The sequence below is a fragment of the Hylobates moloch genome, unplaced genomic scaffold (genome assembly GCF_009828535.3).
Source record: "Hylobates moloch isolate HMO894 unplaced genomic scaffold, HMol_V3 SCAFFOLD_18, whole genome shotgun sequence".
In the NCBI taxonomy this organism is placed as follows: Eukaryota; Metazoa; Chordata; class Mammalia; order Primates; family Hylobatidae; genus Hylobates; species Hylobates moloch.
Genome location: NW_026652293.1, coordinates 36,664 through 58,660, shown reverse-complemented (window position 1 = coordinate 58,660; position 21,997 = coordinate 36,664). Strand labels below are relative to the sequence as shown.

Sequence of the window (21,997 nt, the reverse complement as noted above, 5' to 3'; positions counted from 1 at the left end):
AGTGCGGAAAGGAAAGAAAGCGGGCGAATGTGCAATGGAACACGAGGATGGGGGTGGTGTCTACACAAAAGTTAGGAGGGCATGGATGTCACAGGCACGGCTGCGCAAAGAAGACTCGCTGAAGTTGGCAATTGCATAGCCTAACCTAGAGGGAAATTCCGAGTCTCTGGGGTGCGCTCCAAGCCCGCCGCCGCAGAAACCTATTCCTCCAGCCCGGCGAGCAGAGGCGCAGCGACCGGCCCACGTGCGCCTAGTGGGAGGCCAGTCTCTAGGCAACAGACCCCGGCCCCGCCCACAACTGCTGCCGTCGCGCCCTCTCCCGGCGGCGCCCTGCCAGTGCACCGGGGTCAGAGAACGCCGGCTGGTTGCCTTCCAAAACATTACCCCGGCCACCTGGGATGAAGAGTGCTGCCCCTGGCGGCTAGTCTCTCGGCTTTCCATCCTTTTTCTGCCTGGAATTGCACGACCCCACGCCCTCCAGGACCTGGGCTGGGCCAGCCAGTGAGGGAGAGGCTGGAGAGGCCAGCAGGCAGGTCCTTATTATTTTTGAGATAGGTCTCGCTCTGTCACCCAGGCTGGAGAGGCCAGCAGGCAGGTCCTTATTATTTTTGAGATAGGTCTCGCTCTGTCACCCAGGCTGGAGTGCAGTGGTGTGATCACAGCTCACCGCAATCTCCACCTCCCAGGTTCAAGCGATTCTCCTGCCTCAGCCTCCCGAGTAGCTGGGATTACAGGTGTGAGCCACCATGCCCTGCTAATTTTTGTATTTTTAGTAGAGACAGGGTCTTCTCATGTTGGCTAGGCTGGTCTCGATCTCCTGACCTCAAGTGATCCACCCACCTCGGCCTCCCAAAGTGCTGGGATTACAGGCGTGAGCCACCGTGTCTGGCCGGAGGGAGCAGGAAGGAGCCACGGAGGGCTTGTGTGCAGAGCAGCAACATGAGCAGAACTGGTTTTTCAGTGCTCATGCTGCTGCTGGTGGAGGCCTGCCTGGAGGAGCTGGGCATTCAGGGATCATGGCTTGGGCTGCCTGGCAAGGCTGCGGGGAGCAGGGGTCTACCACCTACCAGGGGAAGTAACTGTGGTGAGCTCACGGGAGCAGGAAAGGGCAGGCTGGGTGCTCACAACTTGGGGTTCATACCGGGGAAAGTGAGGAAGGCAGGCCTTCCTGAAAACCAGTAAGCCAGGGGGCAGCACTGGGACAAGCCCCTGACCCCCAGTTGGTCTTTTCACCCCAGCAGGTGCCTCCAAGGCTCCAGGAAAGATGCCGACCAATTTCTGGAGATTCATCAGCTCACAGGCCTACAGGAGAAATGAGAAATCCTCCCATCCTGAGTTGTGTGAGCATGAACCCCTCCAACAGGACATTACTCTCCTTCGAAGACCAAAGCCTCCTATCTCCCCACAGGCTAACTAAACATCCCATTTCCTTGCATTGGTCTGGAATAGTTGTGGTGTCCATGTGGCCACAGAGACTGTATGACTTCTGTGTGTGTGCTGACCAGAAACAGGAAAGCAGCTTTATTTGAGTAATGCAACTCGGTTGGAAAGTTTTTCAAAATGTGGAGTCTAAGATAAAACTTCAAGTGTTATGAAAAAGTAAGGTTATCAGCCAGGCGTGGTGTCTCACGCCTGCAATCCCAGCACTTTCGGAGGCCGAGGCAGGCAGATCACGAGGTCAGGAGATCGAGACCATCCTGGCTAACATGGTGAAGCTCCTTCTCTACTAAAGATACAAAAATAAATAAATAAATAAAATAGAAATTAGCCGGTAGTGGTGGTGGGCTCCTACAGTCTCAGCTACTCAGGAGGCTGAAGCAGGAGAATGGCGTGAATCCGGGAGGTGGAGCTTGCAGTGAGCTGAGATCGCGCCACTGCACTCCAGCCTGAGCAACAGGGCGAGACTCCGTCTCAAAACAAAAAAAGAAAAAGAAAAAGAAAAAGTAAGGTTACCAATCCAGCCCCACCCTGCTGTACCGGCAGGTCAGGGGTTCAGTTAGGGCATGGTTATTGATGTCAAGTGCAACCAAAAGGCATGTCTTCTCCCACCCTCTCAGGGTCCTGCAGCACTGTGGTCCCCGAGGGGAAGACCAGAACTGGGGTAAGTGATAGTTTCAGCCCCCAAGCCAGGCTAGTCCCAAATCACTGCATCATCCTGTCCAGGCTGACACCAGTGCTGACCTGCAGGCCTCAGGCCTCAGCATGCATGGTCTGCCCTGCTGAAAACACTCTTGTGTCTGTATAGCAGTAACTGAAAAGTTCTCGTGACAGTGCCTGCCTCCAGTGCCTTCCAACAGAGCCCAGGCCCTGGGCCCCAGCCACCACACTGACGTAAGAGAATAGTTAGGGTATCACTTCTCAATGATCCCCCCACTACCTATCCCAGGACTTAGGAGGATGCCTGGACACCTCTGCCCACAGGCAAAAGAGGAAGTAAAGTTGACCCGTTCTCTTGGGTGCCAGACCTTCCCTGGACAGAGAACAGGCCACTGCCCTGACCATGGAATCCTTCACACCAAGTCCCCATCCTCCTCTGCACCCTTACTGGGAGTAGTCATCTCTTTCTTCTCTGCTTAACTGATTATTGCCCCTTACGATGTGGTTGAAGCCCTGACTCCTGCAGAAGGCTTTCTCTGACCACTCCCACAGCCTCCCTACCTCTCTGTTCTAGTATGAATCCCCTAAGACTCTTTGTCTCTCCCACTAGATGCCATGTTCCTCATGGGCAGAGCTGGGAACTGTCAGGTTCTGAATCTAGTAGAGACACAGGATGTTTTCTAAATGAAGGTATAAATGCAACCAACGGAAGAAGCCGAGGACCCTAAAACAGAATTGGTTCAAGTTCTGTTTTTTTAAATGCATGTTCCTATGCAGGGACTATGGAAGGAGCTAGAAGAAGGAAACTAAGACATCTTTACATTTTGTGTGTCTACATCAGACTTTCTTAAAAGGTCTCCATTGCTTAAAAGAACAACAGTAAAAATAAAGAAGTCTACTAGCCTGGCCCAATCCCCTCACTTGATAAAGAAAGGGGAGGTAGAACAGGGAGGGCAGGAACTAAGAACAGGAACTAAGCAAGTGCAGTCAAGGCCAGCCACAGGCCACAAACCAAGGCCCCCAATCTCCCCAACCCAGGCTCCTGCCAACCCTACCTTCCACCAGGATCAAAGGGAGAATAAGCCCTCCACAAGGATTTTCATTGCTCATTTTATTTCGATAGCCAACTGTCCTCACAGAAGAAACTGTTCATGTCACAGGCTATCAGAAGCACCATTCTATTCCCTAGGGACTGCATCAGTGCTTATGAACAGTCTACTTTTTAAAGTTGGCAATCACTATAAAAACATCAAATAGTCAAACTAATAAATTTTTTAAAACCAGTGCCCATAATGGCTGAAACTTTATGGAGGGGGAATGAAGTAGCCCCAGCAGCCAGGATGCTTGCTAGTAAAACCCCTTAGAGGAGGGGTAAGGTGCTGTGGCCAGGAAGATGTGGGGGACAGAGCAGCAAGGCAGGACACTGCAGAACCTGCTGTCAACAACCCTGGTCCTGGCTGCTGGCTCTAGCCACCTGGATGAACTGGAATCTTGATGTCTGTGGTGCCCCCAGCACCCTGGAGGACCAGGCAAAGGCAGCAGAAGGCTGAAATACATGGTGCCTCCTGTCCTGGAGTGGGGCCTGAGGAAATCAAATACTGCCTCTGGGGCTTGTTCCAATAAATGGTAGTGTAACCCAAGGACAGTTAAATTCATTCCTAAATGGGAGCTTCTCCCAGCACCCACTCCTCAGAGCCCTGGCCCTCTCCTGGTAATAGCTTCCTCCACACTCTTCTTCAACTGCACAGTGCAGGACTGAAACTTAGAAATCGCCCTCCTTCCTCCTATCTTAAACTGGGAATCAGTTGCCATCTATGCTATCAACCTCCTTCCTCCCTACACATCACTGAATGAAGACAAGAAAACTGTTGCTGTTGCCCCCAGTGCCCCACTCTGCTGGCCAGGAGGGCGGGCCTGGGGCCTAGTCGGACTGCTCCTGAGACGATGGCTGGCTGGGCTCACCCAATGGTACCTCTGCATCTTGGTCATCTATGAAGGACAAAGAAGGTAGCTGGATTTAGAAAGAGGGAAAATTACAACTACCTATTTGCAGATGAAGATTTTCTTTTTTCTTATTTTATTTTAATTTTTTTGAGACAGAGTCTCGCTCTGTCACCCAGGCTGGAGTGCAGTGGTGTAATCTCGGCTCACTGCAACCTCCACCTCCCAGGTTCAAGCGATTCTCCTGCCTCGGCCTCCTGAGTAGCTGGGATTACAGGAACCCGCCAACACGCCCAGTTAATTTTTATATTTTTAGTAGAGATGGGGTTGCCCCATGTTGGCCAGGCTGGTCTTGAACTCCTGACCTCAGGTGATCCACCCACCTCACCCTCCCCAAAGTGCTGGGATTACAGGTGTGAGCCACTGGGCCCAGCCCAGATATAGATTTTCCATAAGTCTTTCTCATCATTCCCAGCCCTAGGGGAGAATGAATTTTCTTTAACTTGTTAGGCGCCAGGAAGCCTGGAATCCTAGCCTTGGCCATGTGATTCAGATTCAAGTTCCAGCTCTTGCTCTGCTCCTCACAAGCTGTGAGGAATTAACAAGATACTCCACAGCTCTGAACCTCAGCTTCCCCTTCTGTAAAACGAGACATATCCACCTTGCAATGGCAGCATGGGCACTATGTGAAACAGACAGTGATAGGCCACCTTCACCAATACCTTCATCACTTCAGGTTCTGTTTAATCCTCAGAATCCTCATGAGGTAAGGACCATTATTAGTCTCCTTTTGCACATGATGAAACTGGAGCACCAAAGAGTGAATGAGCTTGGTCAAGTTACACAGCTGGGCAAGTGCTGGAGCCAGGACTCACACCCAGGCCACTCAGCACTGGGGCCAGTGGCTTTCAGCCACATGACACCAACTCTCCGGCTACTGACTCTAGGCACTGCACACACAGGAAGTGTGCAACAGGTCTCAGTTTCCTCTTGAGTAAAATGGTGATGCCACCAGACTCCCCTAGCTCATAAGATGGTCTGACAGTCATTTTAAAGGCCTAGTTGAGTTTGTCAGTTCTTTCCAAATCATAGGAGCCCCAGGGGAAGACCGAAAGGAAAAATGTCCTAGAAGCTTTAAAGCTGCAAGGGCCCTCAAAGGAAAACCCAAAACATTTTTACATCCAAAAGTTTCCTCGACCCTCACAGTAACCTAGTAAGGGGGCCCCTTTTATAGTGGAAAAGCCTCAGTGCCCAGGATCATCCAGTGCCCCAGTGGCAGAGCTTGCGAAGGACAGATTCTCTAGCTCCTGGTCTGGTTCCCTCAGAGTGGCCTGGGGCAGAGGCACAGCCCCACCACATGGGCTCCTGCTGCTGCTCCAGGCTCTGCATCTGCTCCCCTACCCCAGCTAGAGATGCCTGGCACCTCTGGTCTTCCAAACGCACCACATGCCTGCTGTCCTCCACAGCACTGCCCACGGAGCCAATAAGGTGAGTGAACAGGCACCGGACTGGAAGCTAGACTGAGAACTCTGTTCAAATCCCAGCTCTGCCATTTACACCCACGAGAACTGCTGGAGGCCCTGGTTTCCTCACCTGGAATCCCATTCCCACCTCCCTTAGATGTGTGCTTATGGGGACTGGAGGAGGGGTGTAAAAAGGAGCTCATCCTAGGGCTCAGCACCCTTTAAATTCCATGTCCCTTCTCTCCACACTTAACCTTTCTTCAGATTAGGTACCTCTTCCTCCAGAAAGTCTCCCTGGCTCTCGCGGAAGCTGGAAGACTGGAGCTCACTCACCAGTGTTCTCCTTGTCAGTATCAAACAGGACGGTCAGTGAGAAAGATGACGGAGGTGGTGGTGGCGGTGGCGGGGGGAGGAAGTGGAGCGCAGAGAGGTAGCCTGGCGGGAGGAACTGGGGCTGCGGTGGAAGTGGTGGAAAGGGCGGCAGTGGCGGCGGCGGCGGCAGGTAGTAGCTTGGCTGGAAGTCTCCCCCTGGTTCTGATGCCTGCACAGCACACACAGCAGGGAGGCGGAAAGGAAAGAGAGTTAGCCAGATGGGCTGACCAAACATAGCTCTCACCCCTGAAGTGGGGGGCTCCTGATGGGGTAGATGCATGGCCCCAAACACACAGGCACAGGGCACTTGGAAGGGGGCATTCAGCAAACACCTGTCAAATTATTGAAGGCAAGAAGGAACACAAGCAACCTCAGATAAGCATGGGAACAGCTGAACGGTCACAGTGACACAGCCCTTCTGTATATGCCAGGGCGATTGTGCTTGGGTGCTCACAATCCTAGGCGGTGGATTCTATTACTATTCTTGCTGTAATTATGAAAAACAGGTTCAGTGAGATGAAGCTACAGGCCCAGGGCCCCAGAGCTGCTTTGTGGTTAAGGGGCAGAACTGGATCCCAAGTTGGCTGACTCCATAGCCCACTCAGCTGACCTCTGTCCAGTGCTGCTCTGCACTGGGGAAGGGTCTGAATGCATCCCAACCCCACAGGACCCCCTGTCTGGCACATGTGGTGACTTAAACTCAAGTGCCAGCGGGGCCTTTGGGAGAGGAGGCTGGCAACGTGGGTGTAGCGCAGCTGTTTCTGAGGCAAGATACACTGGGTGACTTCAGACAAGTGGCCTCACTGATGAACATTTTGCTGCTTCTGTCCCTTCTTCAAGGGATGGAATCCAACCCCTTACCACAGCACAGGGCCCCATCACAGGATCTGGAGGGGGGATGACTACACAGCTCAGAGCTTAACTGAGAAACACACAAATGTCGTAAGAAATAATACTGAGTTTTGGATGTAGTTCCTGTCGTTCACTTCTCTATCCAGATACTTCAGAGCAACACTTCCTGAGCTGAGTTTCATGGAGTCCTGGTGTCATACGAAGTATTTTTTAGTACTCTTAAAAGTGTTCTTTGTTAAGTGAGTTTGAGAAACCCCATATACTGCTCCCCACATTAGTGGGTCACACATGAGTATATTAAAGGCTTGGAAGAGTCTGCAAAAATCTCCTTAGATTAACCCAGCACTTCCTAACTTCATTCAACCACCAGGAAGGGAAGAAATCCCACTTTTAAGTACCTACTATGTGCCAGACCCTGTGCTAGGTATTTTACATGCATCGCCTTATGTATTCTCAGGAGCCCTAAGAGATAGGTCCTCCCACCCCCATTTTACAGACCAAGACCCGAGTGAGGTCCTCAGAGGTCAGATAACTGCCACGGGTCACATGGCTGGGACACGACAGGGGAGGCAGAATTGGACCCTAGGTCTGCCCACCTCCAGGGCCAGTGCTGTCCTGTGAACAGGAGAGCAGAGGAAGCCAAGCAGCAGCAGGTGAGCAGGGACAGGAACAGGAAGGAGGAAACTGTTCTGGAGAGCACCTCCAAGCCTTGGCAGGGGACAGCAGGACAAGGATGAAAGTGATTCAGGGGCTCTTGGGTTTGAAACAGCTCACAAATCAATGCCTGATTCTCCACACGTGAGAGGGTGGAAGGGGGATTATTAGTGCTTTAATTCCAAGCTGCTCCGCCAAGCATCTCCCTGGATCACACAGCTCCTGCCTGGGGCCTGTGGTGGCAGCTCGGGCCCAGATAAACCGACTGAAATCACACTCTTAACAAAGGCCGTCTGGCAGGCCTGTCAATCAGAGCCCTGCCCTGGACGCCAGGCTCCAGGCTTCTGCGTGAGCAGACGGAGCGTGCTCTACTTGGCCAGAGCCCCTCTCTTTGTGTGGAGGCTGGAGATGCCTGGCTCTCCCTGGGCAGTGCCCACAGATGTCAGGCAGGCTGCAGTGCTGGTGTGAGTCAAGGGCCATGTGTGTTCTACCTCTGTGGGAGAGAGGGAAGGGCAGTGGAAAGCACCTGGGCTCCAGAGTCAGGGCTACTGAGGTGCATGACCCGACTCTGTCACCAACCAGCTGTGTAACTGGAATCCCAGTCTCTCTCTCACCAGTTTTGTGACGCTGGCCAAAAACTTAACTTCTCTGAGCCTTTTTTTTCCTCGATGCTACAATGGGGTATAACACCTGCCTTGAAGGTTCAATAGACACCCTGGAATTATCAAGGCCAGTGGCTTTCAAACTTTCTTCCCTTGAATCAGTGGAAAATGATTTTTAAGCACGATTTTACAACAGCTAAGATAAGTGGAAGAGAAGCTGCTGCTGCCAGGCTGAAGCAGGAGTGAGGACCCAGTGACCTGTGTGCTCAACCTGCCCGGGTGAAGCTCGAGCCCCATTGGACTGGCTCCACACTGTGCGGCTAATGACTTTCATTAAGGAGAGAGAGGGCTTTTAGCCATCCTAGTCTGGAAGGAGCTGGCAACCAAGGCCATAAAACTCAATCACACCTGCCTCGTAGTACACACCACAGGGGTGACCTGACTTCACATACTCGGTCTCAAAATTCCCAGCTTACAGAGAATACCAGCTAACGGTTGACCTTTATTAATCTTATAAAAGGATTAAATTTCATTCTTTCAACAGGTATTTCCTAAGGTGTCAAGTGTTTGGGAGAAGGTTTCCATATTTTTCATGATTCAGCTCAAATGCCACCTCCTCCTGAAAGCCCTCTGCAGTCTCAAGTGTGCTATACCTGTGGGCAGGGAGACCTTCCTATGGTTCTGGCTCTGTCTTAAATTTTGTGGTCCCAGGAAGGTGATATTCCCTTTCTGGAGTCCAGCAAAATGAAGGGCCCTTCTAGCATCAGCATCAGTCAAGGAAGGGGTCACCCTGAACGCTCAGAGCCTTTCAGCCCACTGCCCTGAAAAGCACAGGCCATAGCCCAAGCCGAGTGGTGCAGAGTGGTCTACACGTGTGCTCCCAGAGACATACACACTGTGCCTGGGCAGTGCCTAGCCCTCCACCAGCACTCGGGGGCTGGCATGGAGTGGGCACAGTTTATGACAGCTGGCTTCCTGGGACTGAGGATCCATCAAGGCAGCAGGGGCAGCTGGGAGGAGAAATCTGGCAAGAAATGAGGGGTGGGACTCACCAAGCCTCCGTGGCTGCGGGACACATGCCGGAAGCCCTGCTGCAGGGTGACGCCAGGAGGGGCGTCCAGGTAGCCCAGCGGGAACGGGCAGTAGGGGTGCATGCTGGGGCCGCCAGGGTACTCAGGACCCAGCGCACGGTCCGGGTTGATGCTCAGAGGGCGCCCTGAAGAACGCAAGCAAGGAGGGAAGTGTTAGACACCGCTGGGAAAAGCTTCCGCAGGACGGCGCAGGACGGCCCAGGGCGGCGGGGTCATCAGCGCGGCCGTCCAATCACAGAAAGCCCAATCCGCCCTTCCTTCCGCTGGGCCCTCACTGCATCTCCACCCTCCAGCCAGCCCCACTGCTCTTGGAGAGTCCTCAGCACGGCCATCAAGCCCGCTGTGGGCCGGGGCCGCCTCCAGACCTCCCCGCTGCCCCACACACTGTCCGCCCGCACTCTGCCTCTGCGAGTCCTCGGTGCCGAGCTCCTCCTCCTCCGGGTCACAGTGAACCCGGCCATGGCTCGAGCCCTGGACACCGATTTGTGTGACTCTTCTATCAACCCTGTCCCTCCCACAAGGACAAGGTCCTTGAGGGCAAGAAATGTGACCCGCGTCCTCCATCACGAATGCCTGGCTCATGGTTCGGCTCCGCCCTGCTTGTCTGTTGAGATGGAAAAAAGAAAGGCGGCTTCTCCTAGAAATGCGGTTTCAGGCCTGTGACCCTGTCAGATGGGACGTTCCCTGGGGACCTAGATTTTCCTGGAAAGTCAGGAGGGCTGGACGAGCCTGCGGGAGCCTCCGGACCAGTGCCCTGGCGCACAGAGAGCAGGAGCTTCTCCAGCGTGAGCCGGGCCCCCGCCTCGGCCTGAGTCCGCCCCACCACGGGGGAGACACCAGGAAAACGCGTCCGCACCAAACCCCGGGGCTTTTAAAGCTTCAAATGTACATGTGACTTGAAACTACAAGACACGGGGAACAATGTAATTTATGTACAAGGTGAGGGGAGAAAAGAAAGGCAACATCTTTACAGACCAGTTGTTCTCTTGTGTGGAGTAAAGAAGCAGGCTCCGCTCACCTGCACGTGGGGAAACGGCGGGAAGAGGTGCGCAGGCGCACTGGGCCAGGGCCGTGCTGAGGGGAGGAGCCTCCCGACCGCGAACCGGGAGGGAAGAGTGCGTCCTTGCGCTAACATGCCGACAGGAAAATTCTGTTATTCTGGAGGAGGAGCCTCCAGCCCAAGGAAATGGCGGGAAGAGGTGCGCAAGCGCAGTAGGACTGGGCTCCTCGAGGCCTGCCCCCCCGGAGGAGGAAGCACTGCTAAGTCGACTGGACGCCATGTTGTTCTTACATGCCGGAATGGCACGAACTACAGCTAAATGTTAAAAGCCCTCTGAACCGCCCATTCCTTTCTGTTTCCCTTATTTCCTTTTTGCGAAAAGGTACCCAATCCAAATCCCTGTTCGAAGAAGGGTTTCTCAAAGCAGAAGGTCCATTACCCATGGAAAGCATTCTCTCCACCCCGAACCCCTGTGCCAGCTCCCCGTCTGAGCTGGCCTGGCCTGCCAGCTCGGGGAGTCGACCGCGGGACCGAGGCTACGACTTACCAAAGTCGGTGAACAGTGGGCCGGGCACGGGCTGCAGCTGCCTGCGCAGGTCTAGGGGGCCGGGGTAGCCACTGCCTGCGGCCTCCGCCCCAAAAGCAGGTCCCGCACGGCTGGGCATCGCCACGGCGGCTCGCTCGCTGGGTTCCACGTGGCCGCGGCCGCCCAGAACCGGCTGGAGGGTGCTTGGGCCGGGGTTCCGGCCCCGCGGGGGCCGCTCGAAGAAGTAGGCGGCCGCGCGGCCCTCGGGTCCCGGCTCGGCGTCTCCGGAGGGGGTCCCCGGGGGCAGCGGACGGAGGCTAGCGCCCGGGACGGGGACGGGGGCGGGAGCCGGGGCGGGGGCGGGGGCGGTGGCGGCCGCGGCCCTGGCCCCGGCCCCGGCCCCGGCCCCGGAGGCCTGCTCGGGCCCCTGCGCACACAGGGCCACCTCCTGCTGCTCCTCGGCGGCCTGCGTCTTGAGCACCTTCTGCGCGGCCATGATCTTCTGGCGCTCGGAGATCAGGTAGCACTTCTCGCAGAGGCACTGCTTCCAGCGGCACTTGCCTGCATGGCCCTTGACGGGCACCAGGAAGCCATGGTTCCTGCATCTCGAGCACTTGGGGGTGCGCACCATTTTGTCGGCCATTGGCAGGGTCAGTCTTCGTAGCACAACCACCACCTCTGGGAGCTGCAGAGCAAGTGGCGCTGGGATGAGCCGCGCCCCACAAGTCCCTCGTTCTGGGGACATTGGATACACTTGTAACAAAGCGGCTCGCAGTGTGTCCCGGGAACTGCAGCAAGAACCTTGCATTTTCCCTCCTTTTGGGAGGTGCACAGTTTGGAGAGTTTCTGTGCTTTGGGTAATGAAATGCAATGGATTGGGTTGAATAAATTCTTCATGGGATGCTATTGCATGTATGTCATTTAGCTTATCTGAAGTCTTAGGCATGTAATTTTGCAAACTCTGTTCCCGCCACCGACGGAAGGTATTTGTAACTTTAGGAAAGGCGGAGTGATATTCAACGGTCCACAGATTTAAAACTCGGGAGGAATGTAGCTCTCAGTGTAGAAAAGCACTGTAAGAGGCAAACTGTATTTCTTCTCCCCAAAGCTGCTGCTTCTGTGGCAGTTCACTTCTCTGGCCTGCAGAGATGCTTCCAGGATATTCCAGAATATTCTCAAGAGTTCAGTGCAGTGTGATGGTTGCTCAAGGGTATGCCCTTACGGTAATTCCCGTTTCTTGAGAGTCTTGGTGTAGGAATGCATTTCTAGAAGATGGCACATTGCTGATGCTGATGCCTTCCAAGGTGAGCATACTTAGGATATTTTAAAGTAAAACAGAATATCGTAGCACTAAGCCTGGCATAGTGTCTTGTGCATGTAGCCCTAGCTACTCGTGAGGATCACTTGAGCCCAGTAGTTGGAGACCAACCTGAGCAACATAGCGAGACTCCTGTTTCTAAAAAATTAAATAAGACAAAAATTCTGCAAGACCCTGTTTCTAAAAATTTAAATTAAAATTTCTAGCACTAGCTTCAGTGATTGCTTAGCCTCATCATGAACTTCGTTATCCTTGTAAAACAACCCAAATCTTGGGACATCTGAAAAGTTAGCACAAACGTCATAGTTTACCCAAGGGCGTTAATTTTTTTTTTTTTTTTCCGAGACAGTCTCGCTTTGTCACCCAGGCTGTAGTGCGGTGGCGCGATCTTGGCTCACTGCAACCTCCGCCTCCCAGGTTCAAGCGATTCTCCTGCCTCAGCCTCCTGAGTAGCTTGGATTATGGCTGCCCGCCACCATGCGCAGCTAATTTTTGTATTTTTAGTAGAGACGGGGTTTTCGCCATGTTGGCCAGGCTGGTCTTGAACTCCTGATCTCAGGTGATGCACCCGTCTCTGCCTCCCAATGTGCTGGGATTACAGGCGTGAGCCACCACGCCCGGCCATTAATTCATTTTTTCAAAACAAATTTGTGACACCCTGAGTCATCTCCCTCTCTCTCTCTCTCTCTCTCCCCCCTCCCCCCCAGCGCCCCCACTGCCTCCATTTCCCTCCTCTCCCCTCTCCTCCCTTCTTTGTCCTGAAAAAGGAAAAAATGCGCCACTAACAAGCTGAAAAGCTTTTAATTAGATCAGTCGCATTTAAGTAGGTAGTTACAGTTAATATGTGGCTAAAACTTCTGCATTTTTCATTGCCCTTTCTTTGAATTTCTCTCTTGCTGTTGGTAGAATGGGAGAAGCCCACACATAGTGTCCACCTTGATTTTCCTGAGTCCGTGATTATAGTTGTACCTTGCGTTTCTCACTAGCTGCCTGGGAATAGAAAATGGTTACCATTTGGGTGCTTATTAGACACTGGAAAGCGAAAAAAGGTTTTAAAGTCTTTTTCTGCTTTTAAAAAAATCATCTTAATAAGAAAGTAAAAGTAGTAAAAAGTTTCCTGTATTACTTGGCTTGTTAGGACTTCACTGGTTGCTCTGCATCCATTTAAGGAGGTCTAGGTTTGTTTCTGCTTTGCTCTAACAACCTCTCAGTTAAGTTTTTATTTTAAAAATATGATTAGTGGGCCGGGTGCAGTGGCTCACGCCTGTAATCCCAGTACTTTAGGAGGCCGAGGCAGGTGGATCACCTGAAGTCAAAAGTTCAAGACCAGCCTGGTTAACATGGTGAAGCCTCGTCTCTACTTTAAAAAAATACAAAAATTAGCCGGGCGTGGTTGCAGGCGCCTGTAGTCCCAGCTACTCGGGAGGCTGAGGCAGGAGAATCACTTGAACTCGGGAGGCAGAGGTTGCAGTGAGCCGAGATCGTGCCATTGCACTCCAACCTGGGCAACAGAGCGAGACTCTGTCTCAAAAAGAATCATATATATGTATGATTAGTGGCCGGTCGCGGTGGCTCATGCCTGTAATCCCAACACTTCAGGAGGCCGCGGCAGGAGGATAGCTTGAGCCCAGGAGTTCCAGACCAGTCTGGGAAGCATGGCGAAACATGTCTCTACAAAAATTAGCCAGGCCTGTAGTCAAGAGGATCGTTTGAGCCCAGAACGTCGAGGCTGCAGTGAGCCGTGTTTGTGCCACTGCACTCCAGCCTGGCTGACAAAGCAAGTCCCTGTCGAAAAAAAAAAAAAAAGTTAAAGGACAGGCAAGCTCTTTTTCTGACTCTACCCAATAAAAAACGTATAGCGTTTTTCACGACCTTGTCTTTTAAAAATGACACTTAAAAATCATAGTTTCAGTACTGCTGTCGAAAAATCTGGGGCACAAGCTGCATTGTTTCATGACACTGCAAATTGTTATGTTATTTTCTGCATTATCAAATTTAAATTTGAATATCAGGTGACATCGGTTAATAAGGCCTAAAAACGAAAACTACTCATTTATATTTCATGCTTGACCACCCACGCTCTCTTCATTTTCTCATTAATGTTAATAATTTAAAGGAAAATTTTCTTCAAAGCAAGCTATTTGAGTTAACATACTTTAGCCTTGTTAACTACAAAATGCTTCCATATTCACTTCATAGCTTTAGAGGCAAAATATACCCAAGGTGATATGAATTTGCATAGTGCTTTGAGAACATTAATAAACAACCATATATCTTTTTAATCAGTAGTCATGTTTTAAGATGCAGGGTTTACACAGTAAACAAATCTACGAAGAAAAACACTATTTCTTTCTTTCCCCCAAAAGTCTCAATTTATGTAGGTAAATTTCAACAGAGTTTTATTTATCTCATTCTTGGAAATTCAGGCAAATTGATAGTTTTGTTCTGTTTAGGTTGATGGCTGATTACTTCTTAGACTGCTGCTTAAAAAAATATATATATATATGTATATATACAAACACGTTTCTTTAAACTGGGTTTTTTTGTTTGTTTGATTTTGTTTTGTTTTGTTTTTGAGACAGGGTCTGGCTTCATAACTCAGGCTGGAGTGCAGTGGCATGGTCTCTGCTCACTGCTACCTCTGCCTTCTGGGCTCAGGTTATCTGCCCACTTAAGCCTCCCAAGTAGCTGGGACAACAGGCACATACTACCACACTTGGCTAACTCTTGTATTTTTTTGTAGAGGCAGGGTTTCACCATGTTGCCCAGGGGCTCAAGTGATCCACTGGCCTTGGCCTCCCTAAGAGCTGAGATTACAGGCGTGAGCTACTGCGCCTGGCAGTATTTTAAAAGACAGTGACATGATATAAAAGCAGAAAACAGGAAGTCAAAAGAGGATGGGAGCAATAAATACACAGTGAACGACTTCTTTCCCCACACCTAAACCTTGGGATATTTACATTTAAGAAAGTCTGCCAACTTACAATTGCTGAAGAATTGCAGTTTGACTAATTAACCGCAGTGAGGATGCTTGGTGGTCGTATATGACTCCCAGCTTTTTTTCCCAGAGTCCCTAGTTTCCTAACGCCTCTTCTATTTGGTTAATATGATTGCTGCTGGTACTGTTTAATTCATATTCATTTTAAAGAGCCTTGCATTATGCAGTGCACAGGGGTATCATTTCTAATCATTAAATATTGCATGCACTAGAATGTTTCCTTACTGGCAGCGCTCGAGAGTAAGGAAGGGCTTTTTTTTTGCCTATAGCATCTTTCCCCCAACAGCTATAACCCAGATATCTGCTATCTTCCCTTCTTCGAGCTCTCTCCAGTGAGCAATGAAAACTTTATTGAAGATTTCATAGAAGAGGTGGAGGGGAGGATTTACGTGATACGTCCTATGGCAGATGCTTTAAAATCCTGTCTTAGCATTTCTGTTCTCTCAGGATCCTCCTCTGCTAGCCAAACCCACTGGTCTGTCTTCCCACAGACCAGTGCTCTGTCCTCCCACTGGCTAGTACCCAGCCTCTCTAGTTCCTCTCTCCTTTCTCTATTTCTGTTAGCCTCCATAATGGCTGTGGCTATCTTACTTCCCTTTATGTCTAGCACAAAATTGATATTCAGTGAATACTTGTTGAATGTGTGAATGAATTCTCCCTCTTCTGCCAATGTCAAAGTTATCCCCTCCCCAATTGGCTTCAGCAACTTTCCTCAAATATTATACAAATGCTCAGCAAAACAGAAAGCCCACAGTGATCAAGGCCACTGTTCTGACCAGCAGAATTGAGAGACTGACTTTGGTCTTGAGCTCACCCCCTTCCCTAATGGCTTAATAATAGTAATAATAATATTTAGCACTTTTCTAACTGTTTATATGTGCCAGGAACTCTCAAGTCCTATACATGTATTAAGTCATATAATCCTACTAACAAGCCTCCAAGGTAGGTTACTGTTATTATCACCCCCATTTTATACATGAAAAACTGAGACCAAAGAAGTTTAGAACTTCCCAAGATTTCACAGCCATTAAGTGGCAGAGCCATGATTCAAAACCAGGAAATCTAACGTCAAAGTCTATGCTATTAACCATATATTTGCTAACCCAAATATTTCTTCTAAACAAAACAGTGATCTCCCCAAGAAAGCTTTGGTGATGAATAGAAATGTTTGTATCGTTATATACTCTATTATAGTTGGGGCAAAGGGGGTACCAACCTGGAGAAACTTCCTAGGATGCCCTGCTTAGCTGCTTTTCTCTATCCATGGTCAATATTTATTGAGTGCCAACCATGTGCTAAGCATAAGGCATGCAGAAATAAGTAAAAAGACAGGATCCTTGCCTTTAGGCCTACATTCTAGCTGGCAATCCAATTACTTGGTAAACAAGTAATTCCAGAGTAATAAAAGTCAGGTTTTTGGAGCCCATATGGAATCCTAAACTGGCTTGAGAAATCAAGGAAGACTTCCCTGAGGGGCTGATTTCTAAGCTGATGCCTAAAGGGTTAGTAGCCAGCCACAAAAGCAGAAGTGTGTCCCACATGCTCAGTGGCCTGCAGTGTGGCTATAGTGCAGCAAGGTTGAGACACTGGCGAGAAATGAGGTGGAAAAGTAAGTGCAGCCAGGCTGTGGAAGGAGTCCTGGAGGGAAATTGACCAAGTAAAAGAGGAAATGACATGGCAGAGCCAGGCAAAACAGTAAGTAATAAGCACTCGTGCAGGTATTGCAAGATTCAAATAGAGTTGAATGGGGTTTTCCTTGAGGTGGTTGTTCCAGGTGGGGCACAAGTGTCATTATTTACTAAGGTTACAGAAATTTAAGATGTTCTGAAAGTATAAAATACACACCAGATTTTAATGACATAGTATGAAGAAAAGAATTCAAAATATCTCAACAATTTTATATAGATTATATATTGAAATAATATCTTGGATATATTGAAGTAATTTTTGGATATATTGAATTAAATAACATTTTAATGTGGCTTTTAACTTTTTTAATATTGCTACCAGAAAATCTTAAATTATATGTCTGATCTTTCATTATATTTCTATTGGGCAACAGTGCACAAGAGATTTGTGTGCTCAGTCCTTCTACTTCTGAAGGCCAAGTTTTCCACAGTAGATCATATTCAAGGTGTTACATCATCTTCAGGTAGAGTGTAGCACATTCATAAACCCCTCCATCATGGTGGTTACATAACCTTCACTCACATGAATCTCTGCTCTTTACCATTTAGGGCCTTTTTAATGGGATCAAAACACTGTCTCATGCTTCAGAACTGGAAATATTACTATTAGAAAATGCCAGCTAGAATAGTCTAATAAAACTCCAGTTTGCATTTTGAATCTTCAAACATACGATGTTATTTTTATGGGAATATTTTCCTATTTCTCGTTAGGTATAAATTACTAGTAAAATACTGTGTAAACTAGAAAAGAAAGAAGGGTGTCATTATTTACTAAGGTTACAGCATGCCTGCAATACAGAATCCATCAGTTTTGCCTAAAAGCTCAGTCAGGGGGCACAGGTCGATTATGTACGTGTCGCTTGATAAATGTAGTCCCGTGGACATTTTATATTGTAAAAATTCTGGGAAATTAGTTTTTAAAGTATTTGATTAATACTCTTCTTCTCCCCTAGAACCTACCCCAGGTAAACAATTACTACCACTAGGAGTAGTAATTTTGCTTTGCACAAATAATTCCTTAAACAAGGCATGAAGATTTGTTATGAACAGTTTTTTTTTCCTAAGCATATAGAGATTATTACCTCCTACATATTTTCTTTAAACATAGTTAAACTTACTTAGCCTAATCAGTTTGGGTATTGTTGCTTTTTCCTCTTTAACTTGCCAGATAAATCAGAAATATTTATTTTAAGAGACAGTGTAAGGAACTCTATCATTCCCAATCTGTCAGAGTTTTACAAATAAATCTCAGTCGAATGTCTATCATTGTTTCCAATCTGGTCAAGAAAAAAGAAAAAAAAGTATACAATTCATCAGAATAATTAGTTATCTGGGCTTGAATAATTCTAAGAATAAACATTTGACTCCCTGGCACTTCATAAACACCCTGGAGTGAGAAGGATTATACATTAATGTACAAGATGTAAAAGGGTCCAGATACACCCTTAACGTTATTGCAAGCATGTGGGACACATTTAGGTGAGTTAAAACCAAGTGTGGGTTTTGAGTTTGGCCATCTTTCATCAGTGGCTTACTAAAGCTTTATTCCTTTGGTGTGAGGATAGTGGAGTGCGGAGAAGTGGGTAGGAAGAATGGAATAGCGGCAACAGTGCCCCCTGCTGCCTGATGGCCACCTCCCTTCATGGAAACTTGAGGTTTCAGGGATTTTTAGAGACATGGTACCCCAGGGAATAATGAAACTCCTCTTAAGGAAGTCAGGAAGGAAAGAACTAACATATATAAAGGTTTTACAGCATTGCAAGCATTGTTGTATCATTTAATAATATGAAGCTCATTACAAATTTAGGAAAGAATATGATGTATTTCACAGATGAAGAAACTGAGGTTCAAGAATATAGGACAAACTTTACAAATTTCATAGCTAGAAGTGGAATAGTCCAGACTGTGGATCAGGTATGCCTGGCTCCAAAGCCTGTGCTTCTTATACTGCAGCACACTGCCTATAGGTGGAAGCCAAGGACATAGCTCAGACTCCTCAAGTGTGGTGACCAAGTGTCCTGATTTGCCTGAGACTGAAAGAGTTTTAGGGACACGGGATTTTTAGTGGTAAAACTTCCCTGTTTTGTCCAGGAAAATCTGGGACAAGTTGGCCACTATAGCCGGAATTCAACGGAATAAAGCACCAGGCTAGAAGGGTTTATTTGGAAAAGGAGGAAGGCTGCCTAGTTCTCTGTCCTGTCCTGCTCTGAGACAGCCACAGGTGAACAATCTCTGTCATGCTTATTTTATGCCTTGACACATCCTGGGGCATTGTCAAAGAAGTTCACACCTCTGCCAGTTATGATTTCGTCAATTCCTGTCCCAAATCATCAAAGTCAGTAGGAATTTAGTTAACCGAATCATCCACTTGAGTGGAGGAGAAAGAGCAGAGACTGGCATCACAGAAACATGAGTTCTGAGAGGACTGAATGGGGCCAGAAAATGGGGGTGAGTAACAGAACTGACATTTGTGGAATGCTTATTAACGTACAGGGTACTGAGCCACATACTTTATGCACAACTTCTCACACATTTGTGCACATTGTCTCTCCCATTGCAACCCTAAAAGATAAAAGATAGTTATAATGAACTCAAATTACAGATTTACAAAAGAAAATTAAGCTCAGAAAGAGGATACATAACTTGTCTAAGTTCACACAGTTAGAAAAAAAATGGAACTCAAAATCTGTTTCAGCCCGAAGTTGTGACACTTTCTCTACTATATCATAGTGTCTGACTGTGATATTGTGCTATAATAAGAAATATATATCTGGTCTTTGTCCTGGTTCCTGGCTCAGAGTCCCTAAAACCCTTGTAATTTCCTGAGTGATAGGGGTGATAGGAGCATCATTTGTTATGATATTTGCCCTTTATCCTCAGTTCCTGACAGGAGCTTCTAAGACCCTTGGAATCTCCGGAATGATAACAGTGTCTTTTTATATGCTAATGATGTGATTGGTGGCTGGGGTCCCCTAGATACCTTCAGGATGGGGGCTGCTCACCAGGAAGACCAAGGCATGATTAGACAATTAGAACTTTCAGCTCCCACCCCCACCTCGGGAGGAGAGAGGGACTGAAGATTGAGTTAATCACCAATAGCCAATGATTTAACCATGCCCAAGTAATGAAACCTCCATGAAAACATTTAAAGTACAGGGCTCTGAGAGCTTCCAGATTAGTGAACACATTGACCTGCTGGGAGGCTAGCAGGCTCTGAGAGGGTATGGAAGCTCCGTGCCCCTTTTCCCCTTAGTCTGTCCTATGCCTCTCTTCCATTTGGCTGTTCCTGAGTTGTATCTTTTATAATAAACCAGTTCATGTAAGTAAAGTGTTTTCCCGAGTTCTGTGAGCTCTTCTAGCAAATTATTGAACATGAGGAGGAGATTGTGGGAATCTCCAATGTATTGCCAGTAGGTCAGAAATAGGGGAGGCTCTGGACTTGCAATTGGTGTCTAAAGTGGGGACAGTCTTGTGGGACTAAGCCCTTAACCTGTGGGGCTTGACATTAATTCCAAGTAGTTAGTGTCCAAATTGGATTGAATTGTTGGATACCCAGTGTCCAGAGAGTTGGAGAACTGACTGGTGATGTGGAAAAAATCCACACTTGGCTGTCAGAAGTGAGTAGAAACATTCACTGTACTGACAAGTCATAGTATTTAATAAATATTCACTTCCCCTTCCCATGAAGTTCCCAAGGACTTAAATTTATTAATTTCACTGTCCTCCGTATATTTTAAAAATTATAAAAAGATTAAGGATGAGCTTGCTGTTAAGAAAAAAAAGTATATAAAAAGAAAAACGTTAGACAAATTAAATTTAGCAGAGTTGAATTGGGTAAAGAACAATTTGCAAATCGGGCAGCCCCAGAACCAGAATAGGTTCAGAGACTCCACCACTGGTGCATGGTCGAAGAAGATTTATGGACGGAAAAAGGAAAGTGATGTACAGAAAAGAGTGAGGTACAGAAACAGCCAGCTTGGTTACAGCTCAGTGTTGCGTTATTTGAACATAGTTTGAACAGTTGGCTGACTTTGATTGGCTGAAACTCAGTGATTGGCACAAGGGTAGGTTGCAGTCTGTTTGCACATCCAGTTAGGTTACAGTTCACTATGTACGGAGAAAACTTTAGGCCAAACTTAAAATATGTAAGGAGGCAGTTTTAGGCTAAATCTAACAAAATAAAATAACATACCAAAAACACTATTCTCCAAACTTGTATGGTGAATATAGAGATTCACTATGGGGGAATGAAGTCATCTGATTAAGTTCACTCTGAGAAAAAAATTCAGGCAACTACTCTCGTTCATTTTTACAGGTAAGAGAGTTGGCTACTATACCCTGATTACTGGATAGAACACCGTTCTATGAAATGATACATAAACAAAGTAAGCAGTGTTCTTACAATCCTGTCAGAAGTATTTCCTATACAGTTAAAAAAAAAATGGCAATTTACCAGTCCAGATTACATACAAATGAATGTCTGGCAAACACAAGGGATGTGAATTAAGCAAAGAAAATGTTCTGGCAGACATACTTTGTAACTGATTCTGTAAGATGACATGGATTGGTAGAGGAAAGTGGAGGGGCACACACAAAAACATGGACAACAGGAATAAGGACATCTTGCATGAATATATTATATATTTGTGTAACTGTAGTAGAGAAAGTATCAGTGGGCCATGGGCCTAAGTATTTATGGCTGAAAATCAAATACCCTACATGCAAATTAAAATTTCATGAGAAGGAAGTGAGTCAAAATGATGTAGAGATCAAAGAATATCTCCCAGATACCTGAACAAATGGGGGTTCTGTTGCTAAAGAGGAGTGGGCAGTTGGCTTTTGAGTAGACAACAGTGTCTGCCACTCTGTATTCATGAAATGGGAAGAACATCTATCTTGTATGCTTGTTGTAGGATTACAGATGTTTATAGCAACTGGCAAAGAGTAGATACCAAATAAGTGTTTGCTATTGTTTTATCTAAGCACTCTATGATTACGTTTTAGAGCTTATGGAAATCCTGTTTGGGGACAATGTGGTATATTAGCTCTGCTTTGGAATACATTTAAAATGTGCCTGGCACATAATAGGCACTCCATAAAAATCTGTTGAATGGATGAATAAAGGAATAAATTTTCACTCTTTTCTCTTTAACAAATAAAAGAAACACAAGTCTTTATTTGGCCTTCTGGAAAGGAAAGTTCTACTTAACTCGTCAACTAAAGTTTGCAGAAAGAACACAGTAAAAGTATAATGATGATTTCAAGACAGAAATGTTGCCCAACATCATGTCACAACCAAGGAAATAATGGTAGTTGTGTGCTCTGTAATGGTGAAATATTCTTATAGGCTACTTTCAGTTGTTACTGACTTTATGCCTGGGTTTTAGTAAAGTTA

At 47.6% G+C, this 21,997-nt stretch overlaps 1 protein-coding gene across 1 annotated transcript; it reads right to left on the bottom strand.

The window, feature by feature from the left end:
- Positions 1 to 3,193: 3,193 nt before the first annotated feature.
- Positions 3,194 to 11,361, bottom strand: DMRTB1 (DMRT like family B with proline rich C-terminal 1). Its single transcript, XM_032136858.2, has 4 exons — positions 10,620 to 11,361; positions 9,034 to 9,197; positions 5,835 to 6,042; positions 3,194 to 4,086 (listed from the first exon to the last, which is right to left on the bottom strand). Exons 1-4 carry the CDS (start codon positions 11,341 to 11,343, stop codon positions 4,019 to 4,021), a joined length of 1,164 nt encoding a protein of 387 aa, XP_031992749.2. The 5' UTR covers positions 11,344 to 11,361; the 3' UTR covers positions 3,194 to 4,018.
- Between the last annotated feature and the right edge of the window lie 10,636 nt (positions 11,362 to 21,997).